The sequence below is a fragment of the Mus caroli genome, unplaced genomic scaffold, assembly GCF_978045245.1.
Source record: "Mus caroli unplaced genomic scaffold, Mus_caroli_1 scaffold_5, whole genome shotgun sequence".
NCBI lineage: Eukaryota > Metazoa > Chordata > Mammalia > Rodentia > Muridae > Mus > Mus caroli.
In genome coordinates, this window is record NW_028227260.1 from 34621944 (window position 1) to 34641140 (window position 19197).

The window sequence follows — 19197 nt, forward strand, 5'->3', positions numbered from 1 at the left end:
TACCTTTTTCTTGTTTGACGTGACAGATAAAATAGTCTAAAATTTGAATTTTATTTATAAAAGTAAATTTTAAAATGAATATACTGTAGTTTTGTGTAATTCAGGGCCATTTTGTATTCTGTAATGAAATGTTTGATATAGTTGGATAAAGGGGGAAAATAGAAATCACTCTTATATTTAATAGCATATAGTAACCTCCCTCCGTTTTGAAACAAGAGTGCACGTTTGGCAATAGGCATATAGATGTATATATCATATACACAAACACACAGTGTAAGTACCATCAGATATCTTTATTTGCATATGCCTTATTTCTGTAACTAGATTACAAGACCAGGAGGTTCTCTTTTGCTGTCTGGAGCCACAAACAGATCTAAGCAGATACTAATCCTCAAGACACTGGACTTCTGACAGTTGGATCACAGTTTCCTTAAGTAAAATGTTAAAAATCTGCTAATCTAGATAAGATAGAAATCAATAAACTTTTTTATCTCAAGATGTTAATATTTATTTGATACATCAAAAATGGTCTAGCTTTGAGCTAGAACCTGCCACAGGTAATAATATGTAAAAGATGTTAAGACAAAAATGTGTGAGCAGTAATTACCAAAATATTATGCAAAACTCTTTGGGCATGTATAGCCAATCAAATTTTGGACACTGTTCAGTGTTCTCTTTAATTTCTGGGTCTCTTTACATTCTTTCGATAATCCCCTTAACTTCACGGAATATGGCTGTAAGAGTATTGTAACTCAAGTGATCGACTACTACAATTGAGCCCTTTCTAATATGCTCCTTTATGTTAATAAAGATGGCCACAGCACTAACAAGATTGGCTTTTGCCTCTTTTTGGTTAAAGATGAGTTTTAATGCTGCTAATGCCTTCATGTTTATCATATCTCTGGCTGCCTTGGGATTTTCAGACATATTCAAAAATACTTTCAAAACAAGATTCCTAGTCTTACGATTTCCCTGAGACAGCAAATGGAAAAGCTCTGAAAAGTAGCTGACTACAATGTAGTGATGGACAGACTCAGTAGTCAGCTGTCCTATTATCTTTAATCCAGATTGCTGGCCAGGTGAGTTCAAGGGGAAAGATACAGTTTCTTTACACATATGCTTAACATGAAATTCAACCTTGTTGTATCTGTCATCCCCGGAGGAATTCAGAGTAATAACAGCCTTCTTTATACTAACCTCAGGGGAAGAAAAACTGAGCAAGCTTTCAATAAGTGTCACCACGCCCACTTCATTAATGAATTCCTGGGCAAACGGATGAACCTTATGTATACCCATTGCAATCTGTGCTATTTTATGAATAAGAGGATCAGTAGTTGACTTAAGTATGTTAACAAGCTTTTCAAATTCCGGAGAATCCAAATAGCACTCCAGTTTGCAAGGGCAAGCGAAGGGCTTGATGCCATTCTCTTCTCTGATCTTGATTTGCTGTCTAATTTCATCTAAGGTCTGGATGCAAGGATCAGAACCAAATGGATACTCAGGTATAGACGGTAGGCTTGAACGAGTATTCTTAGTACAGGCTGTTGAAGTTTCCTCTTCATTTGAGGCCAGAACAATATATGAAGAGGACCTTGCCTCAGATGAATCCTGGGATCTATAACCTAACACTGCTGGAGTTACAGCAGGAGCTTTGGGCCATATAGTTACCTCAGACCAGTCCTTTGGCCTATCTTTTTCATTAATTTCATCCACTGGCTGAGGTTTAACTATTTTGAACACAGGTTTAGGATCAGTATCAAAACCAGTGTCATCGCCTTCCCAAAACCAGTTCCCAATAACGTTCTCTTCCTCCTCCTCCTCAGCACCTGACCTAGACTTGTGGCTGGTCCTAGGTGCAGGCTCCTCAGCACGAGCCTGGGTACTAGTACTAGGTTTATTTTCACACTTAGCAACAGAATTATTACTAAGCTCTTCTCCCTTCCAGAACCAGGAATTAATACCAGAATCTTCTCCAGTCCAGAACCAGTTATCACTACTGGGCTTATCTTTACGTGTGGATCTAGCAAACTTGTTCTCAGTCCTATGGTTGAAATCTGAGGTGCCTTTCACAAGAGTCTTGGCTTCTGGTCTCGCTCCTTCTTTTGTCTCAGCAACTACCTTTCCCTTAGACCCTGCCTTCACCTCTGCCACTGCATCTGATTTAGACCCTGCCTTACCTTTCCCTTTGTCCCGGCTTTTGCCTGCACCTCGGTTGGCATTAGCAGCCTCCCTCTCTGCCACAGCTCTGGCTTGTGCACTTGCCCTTTTTTCTAGTTTAGCCTGTGCCCTAGCCTTATTCTTTGAACCAGTCATGGTTGAAGCACAGTTATATACACCTGTCGAGTCTTATCCTTAGTTCTCTGTTTGTTCCGGGCTGGTATCTTTATACTTGTTAACTTAGTCAGAGATAAACTTGGCAGAAAGAGTCCAAGACAACTGTCACTTCAGTCGTTAAGAAATTCCCCTTTTTTGACATACAGTCTCTTATCAACGATAGGGACAAATTAAAGACACACTCAGGTTAGGGAGAAGACGATGATTTCCAAAGGCAGACCCGTTGAAAGCAATCTTCTCCCAATCCAAGTCTACCAGTGGAGAAAGACCTAAGGTAGGAAAAAGAAAGACTTTGAGTGTCCTCCAGCTTTGGTCGTTTATACAGATAGCTACACAGAAGGACATGAAAGGAGATTTGACTTAGGGGTTGAAGGTACAGATTAGTAGTAGACTCTGCTATCTCGTTTGACTTCTTGTGTATTTGCATCCAGACCATTCTTCTCTCTCCACCATACACAACAGATAGCTGGGGTGGGAGAAGCTAAGGAGCACCCAGCCCCTTTGGTCCCATACTGGGATACACCATCAGGTACTTACAGGTTTTCAGAAAGGCTTCACTAAAGTGCGCTGATGTGATGGGATTAATTCCTCCTTCCTCACTTCCACTGCTGAAAAGCCACCCAACTGGCTTCAGAGGCAGAACTATGGACAAAAATACACATGGGATTAGAATTTTGAGTATTTAACAAACTGACCTAAACTTGTATCTCCATGAATCTTACCACTTCCTCATACCCTGTTCTCTTATGGCTTCTCCTTACATTTTCTGACTCAGTAGCCGCTCATTATCTATTGATACAATCTTTGCTCACTGGCCTCCCACTCTCTGTAATGAATGTGAGAGCAGCAACAGTTGGAAAGCTGGAAAACCTTGGGGCCAAGGTAAGATCTGGTTTCATCTGTGTGGGTTCATGCTCACATTCAAATTCAACTAGAACCCTAATAAAGTCTTGTTCTCTTGCTTACCTTCTAAGTGAACAACTACTTCTAAGTCTCCACAGCAGCGGTTCTCAACCTTTCTAATGCTACGACCCTTTAAAAGAGTTCCTTGCATTGTATTGAACCTAAATCATAAAATTATTTTCATTGCTACTTTATAACTGTAACTTCGCTACAGTTATGGACTGTTATGTAAATATCTGATGTGCAGCATGTCTGATATGTAACTGCTATGAAAAGATCATTTGATCCCCTACCCCTAGCCCCAGAGGGGTCACAATCCACAGGTTGAGAGACATTGCTCTACAAGAACCTAGAAAGAAACAGGTTTATGGATAAAAAAGGCAGAGGCAGAAGGCAACACAGAAACAACAACAACAATCCCACTAAAAGGATTGACAGAACTCCCCTGGAAAGGTTCACAGCACATGTTTCTGTATACTCAGGGTTATTAAATGTCTCCCACATGTTGTCAGCCCTGCCCTAACTATCCCTCAGATGTGCTCAAGACCTGTAATCTGACTTAATATGCATCCTCCTAATGGTAAAGTCATGCATTTTCCCATTCAGGGACTAAATTTCTTTGTCTGAAGAAAAAATACAAGGTATAAAAGTAGATAGTGGAACACATACAACTATATTTGGGAAAAAGGCAGGGAAGCTAATGAAAACAATAATTCCAAGGTCATGTTTGAAATACCAGCCTCCCCTTGTATAGCTAGATCTTGCCTCACGTGCTATCAATGCCAGTCTTACCACAAAGCAGGATCCTCGAGAGATGCTATTCTTCCCACTGAAGAAGAGTCCTCTGGCTGGAGAAGAGTCGACCTATATAGAAAGCAAAAGATATTGAGGAAAATATAAAAAAAAAAAAAGTTGACCATGGTATAAAATTATAGGTTTATGGGCAGATTTCCAAAACCCAAGTTCAAACACCTGTTAAAGAATTAGGAACCAAGTACATGATCTCCATCACCTCCCATGTGTGACCCAAATGGCCACCTTCAGAAACTGCATCCCGCCCCAGTACTGCTGCTGTATAAAACAATGAGGGACAACAAAAAGTTGGGGATGATATATGGGGGTCCCAGAAAGAGACATTTAACTCCAATAGTGATTTCAAATATTCTAAATTGAACACCCACCTGCACAAAAAGTTCTCCTTTACTTTAAGTCCATTCGAACATTAAAACAAATGTTCAACGTGAAATGTTGAGAAAATGGATCCTGAATATAAAAGATAGGACAATGTCATAATATTTATATAGTTAGGAGTTCTGTATATATGACCAACTCCTTATTTTGACCAATTCCTTGCAGTAAATTAGGTACAGGAGTCTAAATACAGAGGGCAATAAAACAATCCTGTATTGAAGGCAGATGAACTTTTCATTCTTATGTTCTGACGTCTTCATAATCGCCCCTCTAATGATGTTTCACCCTCCCCAGAATACACTACCTCTACCACCCTGACAAGAGACTTTGCCACCAAGCAGGAGTCTGTGGGAAGAGACAGCACCCACGATGCAGGGCACATGGATCCCTTTCTGGAATAAGGGCCCAGGTAGAAAGGTAGACTCACCAAACAGCTGAACCATCACCAGAGTTGGTCACCTGCCTCCAACCCATGAACAGCAACCTCCAAGGGGCACCACCCCCAGCTCCCGCGCCGCCATTTCTCCCATAGGCGCCTCCCCCACAATCCTTGCAGGGCCCAAACACCAAGAAGGGCCCGGGGGGGGGGGGGGGAGTCTGCTGCCAGGCCATCTGCTCTGCAGGCCTCCAGACCCTCAGACACAAGACACTCTGGCTGCCACCCTGCACCCAGGGCCCGGTTCGGGTTCCCGCTTCCTCCTCCCCACCGCCTGGGGTTTCCGAGCACCACGCACACTCCAGGGAGGCCGCATCCTGCTGGCCTCCACTGGACTGTCAGGGCCAGGCAGTGGTCCTCAGTGTGCGACCACTCGGAGCCCTCGACACACCTCCACTTGCCTGGCCAGGAGCACGGCCCAGGTCTCCGGGCTCCCCCGCGTCCCCCTCCTGCTCCCGGCTGATCTCTTTCCTTGGCGGATCCTCTCACAGAACCCCCACCGGTTTGCGCGCGAGTGGAATGGCAGAGACGTGTCCCGCCCCTACGTCTCTGCACCAAACAGGCAGGGGCTGCGCAGGATGCGGCAAGCACAGCTCACCTCGAGGGTGTCGGGAAGGGGGCGGAGGGATACGGCGCACGGGGCTCTACGCCCCCTCCCGGACCCACTGTAGTTCCGACTCGGAGTGGGCGGGGCCAGACAGCCCCACTCCTCTTGGAGGGGTGGGTTGCACCGGTGGGCGTCTGCAGACCCCTGTTCACCCTAACCAGAGACCACTGCCACTTTTTTGGGAGGGTGGGGGTGCCACAACAGTGTGTGAGATGGCTGAAATCTAGAGTCTATGAGGGCTTTGGAGAGGGGGACTATGGAGAGAAGGTGGTCTGGAGATGTGGAACAGGAGGGAGCAGCGGAGGGATACTGAGTGCCCCTGTACTTCAGTAGGAAGCTGGGCTTTGCTGGCCGCCAGCCCCTCCCTGCACTCCATCTCTTGCTACCCTTCAGTTCTCCCTTCGCTTCTGACGCCAGTAGAAAGGGAGGAGGGCTTTTAGTACTGCAGCTAGAGAGGGAACAGGTAGCCTAGCAACAGTCTGCAGAGAGGACTCTTGATTCTTCTTGATGTTTTTCTCTCAATGCTTCATGGAGTTCCTAGAGGAAAAGAAATGGGAGCACCCATTACAGCTTTCATCGCTGCCCCCAGGGTAAAGCAGACTTCTGTCCCTGGAAAACCAACCAGAGGTCTGGGGTAAAAGTCACTTTACTTCCTTTGACTTATTTGGACTAAAAACTCATCTGGTCACATATGACATAAAAGAACTGGGAGGTGGCATGGGAGTGGGTTGGGGCAGAGTAGGTGATAGGTCAACCCAAACATAGAATGTATGAAGAAGCCTTAAAGCAAACAACTAGCATGCAAGCGAATTTTAAAATATAATTTGAAGACAAAGGAGTTTGAACAGAGGTACCCTGCATGGGTGGACCAGGCTGCTGCTCTCAGAAGACACGACTTATTAAATAAAAATCCCAGTACCAAGCACTGCGAATTACTGGTTAAAGAGGCCTCAGAGCAGTGGTTCTTAACCTATGGGTTGCTACCTCATTGAGGGTTGAATGACCTTTTCACAGGGGTCACATATCAAATATCCTGCATATCAGATATTTACATTATGATTCATAACATTAGCCAAATCACAGTTATGATGTAACAACGAGAATAATCTTGTGGTTGGAGGTTACCATAACACAAGGAACTGAATTAAAGCGTTAGGAAGGTTGAGAACCACTGCCCCGGTGGCACCTAAAACAACAGAAGCTATTGCCACATCCTTTGTTCCACACCACATCTGGCTATTAAGACTCCACTGCTGAAGAATCACAATTTTTTTTGCTGTAGGTCAGAAAAACCAATATTTTAAAAGATTTTAATTTGTTCCTTTTTTTTCTGAAAACCATACTTTATTTTAGATAGTAATATAAATTATATTATTAACTGATGTAATACAAATTATGTATTAACTAACACTATAATAGAATTATTCAAATATAATAAAATTATTTGAATAGAATTAGCCCTAAACGGAATAAAAGAGAATAAAAGAGAAAAGTATCAGGTTATGTAACTCCTCTCAAACAGGTGAAGTGTGGGTAAAATCCAAAAATTTAATAAATGAGACGAAGAGAAGGTAGCTTTAGGTAATAAGGAAAGACAGAGGTAGGCAAAAGGACACGAGTCATGAGAGAGGATGCAAAACATTCAACGCCATCATACCCCCTGCCCCACTGAAGGAGATGTGCGAATTCAACTTTTTCTATATTGAAGTAGAAAAACCCATTTTTTGCATCCCCAAAGAATCCTATATGTGTTACTCCTTTGAGGCAGGGATTGTGAAAGTTGAGCTGTCCTTTCACTCCATTGATAATTATTGTAATAGGAATTAGACATGACTAGTCCCTGAATACATATGTTACATTGATAGTCTGTATATGCTTGGGCCAGGGAGTAGCACTATTAGGAAGTGTGGCCTTGTTGGAGTAGGTGTGTCACTGTGGGTATGGGCTTTAAGACCCTCATCCTAGCTGCCTAGAAGCCAGTCTTCTATGAGCAGCCTTCAGATGAAGACGTAGAACTCTCAGCTCCTCCTGCACCATGCCTGTCTGGATGCTGCCATGCTCCTGCCTTGATGATAATGGACTGAACCTCTAAACCTGTAAGGCAGTCCCAACTAAATGTTGTCCTTGTTAGAGTTGCCTTGGTCATGGTATCTGTTCACAGCAGTAAAACCTTAACTAAGACAGAAGTTAGTACCAGGGGACTAAGGTATTGCTGTGATAGGCCAGACCATGCTTTTGCTTAGAAGAATGTGGATTTGGGGACTTTGCATTTTGAAAGCATTGGAATGCTTTAAGTGGGGTTTAATGAGTTTCCCTGGTAGGAATATGGAAGACTTTGTTGCTGAGAATGATTTAAATTGTGCGGACCTGGCCTGAGAGGTTTCAGTGGAGAATGTCAATATGTGGCCTAGACACTGTTTTGTGATATTTTGGTGAAGAATATGGCTACTTTTTGCTATTGTCTGAAGAGTCTGCCTGAGGCTAAGGTGAAGAGACTCAGATTAATTGCATTGACAAAGGATGTCTCAGAAACACATCATATATTTTGTTCTCTGGTTAAGTCTTATGAAGAGCATCTTAAACAAACTTAGCCACCTGAGAAAGGAAAACTATAAAATACATAGTTCAAGTATTAAAGGAGCACCAGGAAGTGATCCTAATACTGTGCTCTAGGAGAGAACAGATTAAGGGATTTTGGGGAAAGATCCTACCCAGCTAAATTTAGATCCAGGCATGGTAGTACACACCATTAATACCAGGAGACAAAGCAAGCCAAGCACATCTCTGAGTTCAAGGCCAGCCTCAAATAGAGCAAGTTCTAGTTGAAGAAAAGCTTAAATCCAGGCATGGAGTTACACACCTTTAATCCCAGGAGACAGGCATGCAGATCTCTGAGTTGAAGGTCAAACTACAGAGCAAGATCAATGACAGAGTTTAGGCAGTGAGGGAATAGGGAAAGAGGAAGCTAGTGATAATGTAATAGAACAAGGGAGACATGTTCCAGTTTTGCAAGCAGTAGAACTCTGCAGCTTTGGCCATGTGTCTCTGGCCTTATAGTCAAGACTAGAAGGAGACTACTGGGACAATTGATGCTGGTTAGCTGGAGCTAAGAAATTAGTGGTGACACATGATATGCACTCACTGATAAGTGGATATTAGCTCGGAATACCCAATATACAATTGGCAAAACACATGAAACTCAAGAAGAAGGAAGACCAAAGTGTGGATATGTCAATCCTTCTTAGAAAGGGGAACAAAATACCCATGGAAAGAATTGCGGAGACTGAAGGAATGACTATCCAGAGACCGCCCCACATGTGGATGTAACCCATAAACAACCACCAACATCAGACGCTATTGTGGATGCCAACAAGAGCTTGCTGACAGGAGCCTGATATAGCTGTCTCCTGAGAGGCTCTGCCAGTGCCTGAAAAATATTGAAGTGGATGCTCACAACCATCCATTAGACAGACCACAGGGTCCTCAATGAAGAAGCTAGAAAAAGTACTCAAGGAGCTGAAGGGATTTGCAGCCTCATAGGAGGAACAACAATACGAACTAACCAGTACCCCCAGAGCTCCCTGGGACTAAAGCACCAACCAAAGAAAACACATGGTGAGACTTATGGCTCTAGCTGCATATGTAGCAGACAATGGCCTAGTTGGTCATCAATGGGAGGAGAGGCCCTTGGTCCTGTGAAGGTTGTATGCCCCAGTATAGGGGAATGTCAGGGCTAGGAAGCAGGAGTGGGTGGGTTGGTGCGCAGGGGGAGAGGGGAGGGGATAGGGGGTTTTCAGAGGAGAAACTAGGAAAGGGGATAACATTTGAAATGTAAATAAAGTAAATATCGAATAAAAAGAGAAATTAGTGGTGATTAAGAAGAGACCAGCATCACTGAGATAAAATATTCTGGGAAGTGTTTTCTGAGAGCACAAAGAAGCTGTGTTTCAGAGCTAGCCAAGGTTGTACTTCATGCTGCAGCTGGACTTGGTAATGTGTAAGAGTCACCCAGGTGGTACTGGCTTTGAAGGCATGAAGGAGTCATAAAGAGCAGCTGAGACTTGGCACTGTGAGAGTCTATGGAAGGCCACTGGTGAATGTACAGCCTCAGTTGTAGTTTGTGGCCCAGGACTAAAGAGGCCATGCAAAGGATTTGAGGTATGGCACCATGAAGAGAGCCTATGAGAGACTATTGGTGAAGCCTACTTGCAGCAGAAGACCACAGCATATTGGAGATGCCAGTACCATGGGATGATGGCTAAGAACAGCAGTTGCAATGGAGTGGATCAACTTGAATTTAGAGGGCTACAGATGGCAGAGCTGGAGAAGTGACACCAGCCCTTTGGAGGAGCCCAGAATCATGTGTGGATCCCAGAAATCGAAACAAGAAGCTGTAACACTGAAGTGGACTTGGAGACCCCAAAATTTTTGAGATGCCAGAGCCATAGGATATCTTCTGAGGAAAGCTGCTAACAGAGAGTGGAACCAGCTCAGGAATAGCAGTTTGTTGCAATCAAAAAAGGTAAGAAAGGAGTTGGAGATCTGAAGACTGCTTTGGCATGGAAATACAGAGTTTGGAGTTTGCCCAGCTGGTTTCCTGTCTTACTCTGGGGATTACAGTTAAGTGATTGGATGAATCTCAGAAGAGACTTTGAATTTTGAACTTTTAATATTGTTGAGACTGCTATAGACTATGGGGACTTTAGAGGTTGGCATAACTGTATTTCTTATAACTTTTTAAAAAAAGATTTATTTATTTATATGTAAGTACACTGTAGCTGTCTTCAGACACTCCAGAAGAGGGAGTCAGATCTCGTTAGGGATGGTTGTGAGCCACCATGTGGTTGCTGGGATTTGAACTCCGGACCTTCGGAAGAGCAGTCTAGAAGAGCAGTCGGGTGCTCTTACCCACTGAGCCATCTCACCAGCCCCCATAACTGTATTTCTTAATTATGCTATATTTAGGTATAGCCCCCATGGACTCATAGGTTTGGATAAGCCTATGGACGCCAGGGAGTGGAATGTGATGGTTTGTATATGCTTGACCCAGGGAGTGTCACTATTTGAGAGCGTGGCCCTGTTGGAGTAAGTGTGTCACTGTGGGCATGGGCTTTAAGACCCTCATCCTAGCTGCCTAGATGTCAATATTCTGCTAGCAGCCTTCAGATGAAGATGTAGAACTCTCAGCTCCTCCTGCACCACACCTGCCTTGATGCTGCCCTGCTCCCACCTTGATGATAATGAACTGAATCTCTGAACCTGTAAGCCAGCTCCAATTAAATGTTGTCCTTATAAGAGTTGCCTTGGTCATGGTATCTGCTCACAGCAGTAAAACCTTAAGTAAGGCAGATCCTATTTGATAAATCAATCTTGAACTGACCAGGAAAGTCCCTGCTACACAGATTTTATAGTGTTGGAAAGCACTATTTAAGTTGTTGGAGAAGAAAAGACACCAGTGATCTTATCTAGTGTTGAACCCTCATACTACAATAGTGGCCCACCAGACAAGATGTGGCCCTTGGTGCAATAGTAGCAGGGCCATTGTTATGAGGCCAAATAAGTGACTTCTTTTGTTATTTAATCCATTGGAGAGATTTCATGCCTGGCATTGTACACTTATTTAAAAATCCATCATAGATTCTAGGCTAAAACCCGATATTCTTATTTTGATTAATGGCTATGAAGTCAAACAGCTTTCTAAATATTTATGGTTATGCTCAAAAGATTTCCGCTGTTCTTTTTGTTTGTTTGTTCTTGTTTTCTTGAGGTGGTGTTTCTCTGTGTAGCCCTGGCTGTCCTGGAACTCACTCTGTAGGACAGGCTGGCCTTGAATTCACAGAGATTTGCTTGACTGCCTCACCAGTGCTGGGTGTGTACCCCCACCCATCTGATTTGTGCTGTTCTTCATCTTGGTCAGAGAAGCTTCATTTGGAAACAAGCAGTGGTTAATGCAGAAATTCCTAACTTGTTAAATGCTGAGAATAAATGTAACTGCTTAACCCTAAATGCATCTCTATATCAATCCTCCCCTACCGTAAGGCAAATGGAACATTGCAGTAGAGGAAGCAGAAAAATGTATATGAGGTAGAAGCTGGGATGGAACACTATAAAATGCTTTTTGTCTCCTGGATGTGACATGGACTCCTGGCAGAGCACTTGTGGTTTTTGCATAATATCTGTACAAGACCAATACAGTTAAAATTCAAGCATAGAGTACAAAGACTGTTCATACCATCTCTACACCCTGAGGCCTCACCCTGGATTGTCGGGTCACACACCCAGGGCCTCTCCCTCCAGCACCACCCCCATACTCTCAGGCTTACCTCCGATTGTGCAGCTTCCTCACTGATATTGCCTGTTGAGCTCACCAAGAATGAGTCCTACCAGAGCCTCCTGTACTTTCCTGGACCTAGCCCTAGCTCTAGATATGCAGCTCCTGCACCTGCCTGGCCTGGTGAGCTCCTTAGAACCTCACCAGTGAGTGTCATGGCCATACTCTCTGGCCTAGATAAAGATATGCAGCTCCTGCACCAGCCCTGAGGTAAGTCTGAGGTAAGCTAGAAAATGATAGCAGACAAGCAAGTCCATGTACAAAGTCACATCACAAAACACGAACAATATGAAAGGCTAAGAGATAGAAATATTGATGAGAACTCAACCTGAAATAAAGGTGGAATTGAAAAACTCAATAACCCAATTACAAAATGCAAGTAAAGGTCTTACAAGCACAATGAATCAAGTAGAAAGAAACCACAGGGAAAAACACACAGAAGACCTTGAAAAGACAAAAATCTCTGAATCATGAGCATAAGAAGAGAAGAATCCCAGGTTAAAGTCAAAGACCAGACCTCCAATAGGATTATAGAAGAAAATTCTCCAAATTAAAGACATACCCGTACATATACAACAAGCTGAGAGAATACCAACTAGACAGGACTGGATACTAAATTCCCCATGGTATATTATAGTTAAAACATACATCATTTATCTATAAATAGAGGATATGAGAGCTGCAAAAGAAAAGCCATAAGTCACACACATATGTTATATATATACATATATAAATGTATATACATACATATGTTATACATGTATATATATGAAAATCCATCCATAAAGTGGCTACTTTCTCAATGGAAAAAATTAAAGCCAGAGGAACCTGGAGTAATGTGCTCCAAGTTCTAAAAGGCCAGTGACATCAACTTAGACTACTTACCCAGAAAAATTATATCTGTTGTAGTTGAACATCAAAGAAAATCTTTTCATGATATAATATGCTTAAAAATAAGTCTATCAAACCAGCCTTATTAGAGAATACTGGAATTAATACTTCAGACTGAAGAGAGAAATAAGCAAAGCCAAGAGACTATAGAAGGAAAATAAATTTAGTTATAAGTACTGAGATGCAAAGTATGACTATGAACAAAACCCACAAGAAATAAAAATAAATAAAACAACAAAATGACTGTAATCAACCGCAGGCCAGTAGGATTTGCTGAAGGAGGCAGAGGCAGGAGGATCTAGAGTTCGAGGCCAGCCTGGGATACATATTTCAATAATAACTTTACAATCATTAATGGCTTCAACTCTCCAATAAAAATATACAGGCGACTTAAATGAATTAAGAAAAAAATACCATGGTTTTTGTTGTCTACAAGAAACTCAAGCTTTTTTTTTGCCTATAGGAAACTGAACTTACTCTTGAGGATAAGTGAAAGTGAAAGGGGAAAAAATTCCAAACAAATGGAACCAAGAAGCAAGCTGGTGTCACATATCGTAATATCTGACAAAATAGAATTCATACTATAACTAATCAAAGAGATAAAGTAGAACATGTCATTCTAACCAAGGGATCATTCTGCCAAGAAGGTATTATAGTCCTAAGGATATATACACCAAATTCTGGTGCACCCAATTTCATTTTTAAAAAAAAACACATGCTATTATTGGTATTAACTATACAGAGTAAGTCTAGCTCAGTAATAGTAGGTACTGACAGTACCTCACTTTCTTCAATAGATAAGTCATCTGGACAAAATATAAATAGTAGAATTAAGTGACACCATACATTAAATGAATCGAATACGTATCAAACAGAATATTTCACCTAAACATCAAAGAATATATATTCTACTCAGTAACTCATGTAAGCTGCTTTAAAATGAGACCATATCCTGAGACACAAAACAACTCTCATCAAATCCAGAAAAATTGAAATAACCATGAATACTATCTGACCAGAATGCAATGAAGCTTAAGATAAACAGTAAATGAATCTAGTAATTACATAAATGCATAGAGATTAAATGACACATTACTTAATGATGAATAGGTCTAAAAAGAAAACAAGAAATGTACTTAAAATTTCCCAGGATTAAATGAAAATGAAACTGGAGGGAGTGGTTCTAATGCTAAGGTCCTGTTCCCCAATTGGTTCTTGAATCATCAATAAAGATGCTATCAGCCAGTGAGCTGGGTAGAATAAGCAGGACTTCCTGCTCCCTGAAGGCAAGCTAGCAGCTGCAGGGGAGAGAGGGAGATTTTCACCAAGCTTTGGAGGGAGAAAAGGTGATGAGCCATGAGAGATCTAGGCCAGAAAGGCCATAGGCCATTTCCCCAGGTGGGAGAGTAGAAAGGCAACCGCAGTTGAGGGCAGATTTAGGGTGCTAAGCTAAAAGTATGGGCAAGGGCACACTAGCAGCAGATTAGGGAGATTAGAAGTGCCCCACAATTGAGCCAAGAAGGCACGTTGAAAATAAGCTAATGTGTGTGTGTATGTTTCATCCACAGATCTGAAGGAACCTGGGCAGGGCTGGTAGCATGGTCCATCTGGAGCTTAAAGCAGGGTAGTAGAAAAATACATGCTACACGAAACACAACACAACTCTGAGGCACATTAAAATGGTCCTAAGAAGGAAATTGATAGTTCTAAGCACCTGTATTTTTAACAAATCTAGAAAGTGTAAAAATGACAATTGGAGCAGGGGCTGTCTCTGACTGTGTTGTCTGCCTTTGGATCCCTTTCCCATAGCTTTCAGGCCTCAGTGGGAGAGGATGAGCCTAATTAGACCTGCTGTGGCTTAATGGACCAGGGTGGGGGAATGAAGGGAGGGGGTGTAAGGGTGGGACCAGGAGAAGAGGAGGGAGGGGGCTTCAATCAGGCTGTAAAGTGAATCAAACCATAAACAAACCTAACAAACAATCAAAAAAAAAAAAAAAAACCAACCAGAACCCAGGCAAAATGGATTCATGACAGAATTCTACAAGGTTTTAAAGAAATCTACAACCAATAGGTCTTAAATTATTCAAAACTTAGGTTCAGAAGACATATTTCCAAGTTCCCTCTATGAAGCCAGTATTAGCCTAATGCTAAATTCAGATAAAGACACAAAAACAACAGCAACAGCAGCAACAACAACAACATTACCAGCCAATATCCTTGATAAACATAGATACAAAAATCCTCAATAAAATACTGGCAAACTGAATAGAGGAATATATCAAAAAGATCATCCACCACAAGCAAGTTGGCTTCATCTCAGAGATGCAAGGATAGTTCCACATACATAAGTCATTAAATAAAATAAAACATATAAATGGACTTTCAAAAAATTGATTGATCATCTCAAGAGACACCAAAAAGGCCTTTTGACAAACTCTAACATATCCTCATGATAAAATACTAGGAACAGTCAATTGCAGGAAACATACCTTAACAAAGGATAAATATGACAAACCCAAAGTCCACATTACCCTAAATGAAGAAAAAGCCAAGGGGATGGAAGGCTGTTACACTGAAAGCTTTAAAGATTCAAAGAAAGAGATTGAAGAAGACACTAGAGGATGAAAAGACCTCCCATGCTCGTGAACTGGTAAACTTAATGCTGTAAGAATGACCCCAACCCCAATCAAAACCCCACAATCTTCTTCAGGGAAACAAAAAAATCTTAAATTTAAACAAACTGCAAAAGACCCTCAGTAGCCAAATCAGTCCTCAGAAAAAAGAACAGTGCTGGAAGAATTACTATGCTAGATTTCAAGATAGGTTACGGAGTTGTAGCAATAAAAATGGCCTTGTACAGGCATAAAATATAAATATAGATCAATACAACAGAATAAAAGTCTCAAATATAAGCGAATGTAACTACAACACAAAAATACCAATAAAATATACACAGTGGAGGAAAGACATCATTTTCAACAAACAGTGCTAGGGACACCGGATGTCCATATGTACAAGAATTAAAGTAAAACCATATTTTTTAGCCTGCACAAAAAATAAACTCCAAATGGAGTAAAGACTCCAATGTGAAGCCAAAAACACTGAAACTTACAGAAGTAGAAAATACGGAACACATACACAATGGAATTCTATTCACCTATAAAGAAAAATGAAATCATAAAATTCATAGGTAAATAGATGGTACTAGAAAATATTAAATTGAGTGAGATAATGCAGAGAAAGACAAACACTGCATGTTGACTCTTGTTTATAGATCATAGCTTAACATCTATTGTATTATTATTATTTACATCCTAGCCACGATTTTTCTTCCCTCTTCTCCTCCCAGTTCCTCTCTCCACATTTCTGTGCCCCACCCACTCCTCCATTCTGTTCAGAAATGAACAAGCCTTCCATGGATATCATCCAAAAATGGCAAGTTGTAAAAAGGCTAGGCACCTCCACTTTTATTAAGGCTGGCCTAGGCAACCCAGTAGGAGGAAAAAGGTCCCAAAAGCTGGCAAAAAGAGTCAGAGATAGCGCCTGTCCCACAAGAAGACCAAGCTACACAACTGGAACATATATGTGAAGACCCTAGGTCAGTCTCTTGTAGGCTCCCTGGATGTCAGTTTAGTCTCTGTGAGCCCCTATGAGCCCAGGTTAGTTGATTCTATGGGATTGCAATGTCCTTGACCCCTGTGGTTCCTACAATCTGTTCTCCCTCAATTCTGCAGGATTCCCCAAACTCCACCTAATGTTTCGCTGTGGGTCTCTGTATCTGTCTCCATCAGTTGCTGAAAAAGGCCCCTTTGATGACAATTGGGCTCAGCACTGATTTATGAGTCTCTAGCTCAGCATCTTTAGATATGAATATTTAATATGGTCTAACTAAGAAGGCAGGAAAGTGAAAAGGGAGAGTGAGAAGAGGTGCTCTAGAGAAAGGAATAGGAGAACACAGGTACTATGAATGAGTAAATGGGAAAAAATGAGGAGGGCTTTAACTGGAATGGGGGAGGGGGGAGAGGAAGTAGAGATAAGTAACATCAAGTATGTTTTAAAATGCCACATGTTTATTTAATATATATGTAATATCTAAGTATATATATACACGGTTTGCATGAAGTAGGACAGTTGGAGTGATAATGTTTCCCTCCCAAACCATAGACCATCTAACAAAAACCCCACATCTAGGCATAATCTCTTTGAGTTGTTAGTCAGGGTGAGTACATGAGGTTCCCAAACAATTGCCCTTAGGTACATCCCTGAACCTCAAAGCAACACTCCCTTTCTGAAGACACAATAGACTTCAAACACAGAACTTGGAGGAATTGGGTTTGGATCTGACTTGGATGCTTCCTTCCTGAGGGCTAATTCTCATAGAATCCAAAGGTGCTATGTAAGCAGCCAGTGCCAATGAAGGCAAACAATCAATAGTCCTACAAAGTTGTAAAGCCTAGGAACAAGAACAATGATCTGAAGGGCAAGATGTCCCCAAATATGTAACAGGGGAACATATATCTTGAAAGATAACCAATAACTTTCTTTTTTTTTTCTTTTTTTGGTTTTTCAAGACAGGGTTTTTCTGTGTAGCACTAGCTGTCCTGGAACTCACTCTGTAGACCAGGCTAGCCTCGAACTCAGAAATCCGCCTGCCTCTGCCTCCCAAGTGCTGGGATTAAAGACGTGAGCCACCACCACCACGCCCGGCTAACCAATAACTTTCTAATTTGACTTAATGTCTGCTCAATGAGGTAACTCATACCTGGAACTGTAAACATGTTCCTGGTGAGGTCATGGAACCTAGAGGAGAACCTACTATGACCAGCTTTCTAAGCCAGTGTAATTCCCTTTTATAATTCAAATAAAAGAAGCTTAATGCAGTCTTCCATATCACACACAGTAGCTGAATTATACCCAGTCCAATTCAAGATGCTCAAGCTTTCCTGAGATAAACCAACAGATTTCAGCAAACAGCAGTACTGTATAGTAAGCACTACACCAAAACTACACCCACACTCTCTAAGAGCACAAGGGAGGAGGGATTAAATCTGCATAAAAGTAAGGAAAACACCAGAGAACTATTTAACCAACTGACAAGCACTTCTTTTCTTAAGATAACTGCTAAGCCAGTATAATTTAACTGCATTCTAAATTACTTATCCTTATGCCCACCTGTAAGTGTAGCTTTCATCCCTCATCAAAGAAGCTTTATTTTAACAGCAGATAAAGTAAGTAAAGAAATCTACAACTGGACCTTTCGGTCTGGGCCAGTGCCCTGAACAGACCTTGGAAGCGAACTCTACACCCAGTCCCACAACAGCCAGAGAAAGCTCCACTCCCAGGCACTCTAACACGCACAGGCCCACAGGATCCCAGGATCCCAGGAGCTTGGTCACACCAGGATCTCAGGGTCCTAGAGGCAATTTTACTCCCAGGAGCTCTAACACACTTAGGATCTCAGGATCACAGGACCCTATAATCACAAGATCACAGAGACAGTTGAACTCTGAATAGTTTTTTTTTTTTAATGAATAATTCTGAATAGTTTTGACACAACCAGGGTCACAGGAAGAACAGGCTCCAGTCAGATATAGCGAGCGCAGGTAGCACTAGAGATAATCAGATGGTGGGAGGCAAGCATAAGAACAGAAGCAACAGAAACCAAGGTTACTTGGCACCATCAGAACCCAACTCTCCCACCATAGCAAGTCCTGGGTACACTATCACATCAGAAAAACAAGAATCAGATCTAAAATCACTTCTCATGATGGTGATAGAGGACTTTAAGAAGGACATAAATAACTCCCTTAAAGAAATAAAGGAGAAAACAGGTAAATAGTTAGAAGACCTTAAAGAGGAAACACAAAAATCCCTTAAAGAATTACAAGAAGCCGGGCGTGGTGGTGCATGCCTTTAATCCCAGCACTTGGGAGGCAGAGGCAGGCAGATTTCTGAGTTCGAGGCCAGCCTGGTCTACAGAGTGAGTTCCAGGACAGCCAGGGCTACACAGAGAAACCCTGTCTCAAAAAACAACAACAACAACAACAACAACAACAAACAAAAACAAAAACAAAACAAAAACAAACAAAAACAAAAAACCCCAAAGAATTACAAGAAAACACAATCAAGCAGGCAAAGATCGAAATGAACAAAATCATCCAAAATCTAAAAATGGAAATAGAAACAATAAAGAAATCACAAAGTGAGACAACTCTGGAGTTAGAAAACCTAGGAAAGAGACCAGGAGTCAGAGATGCACGCATCACCAACAGAATATAGACTACAGAGATAGAAGAGATAATCTCAGGTGGATAGAAGAGATAATCTCAGGTGCAGAAGATACCATAGAAAACATTGACACAACAGTCAAAGAAAATGCAAAAAGCAAAAAGATCCTAACTCAAAGCATCCAGAAAGTCCAGGACACAATGAGAAGAACAAACCTATGGATAATAGGAGTAGATGAGAATGAAGATTTTCATCTTAAAGGGCCAGCAAATATCT

At 41.7% G+C, this 19197-nt stretch overlaps 1 protein-coding gene across 4 annotated transcripts in view; it reads right to left on the bottom strand.

Moving 5' to 3' along the window:
• Positions 1–268: 268 nt before the first annotated feature.
• The window catches only part of Gprasp3 (G protein-coupled receptor associated sorting protein family member 3), a 48643-nt gene continuing 29714 nt past the window's right edge, over positions 269–19197 (bottom strand). Inside the window, exons 3-7 of one of the 4 annotated variants that reach the window (XM_029473486.2) lie at positions 5463–6008; positions 4419–4500; positions 4030–4101; positions 2872–2976; positions 269–2603 (exon numbers count right to left, since the gene is read on the bottom strand). In XM_029473486.2, coding sequence (XP_029329346.1) covers positions 694–2313 — 1620 coding nt within the window. In that variant the 5' untranslated portion in view covers positions 2314–2603; positions 2872–2976; positions 4030–4101; positions 4419–4500; positions 5463–6008 and the 3' untranslated portion in view covers positions 269–693. The other 3 variants (XM_021153762.3, XM_021153761.3, XM_085838018.1) reach the window with 3 other exon arrangements.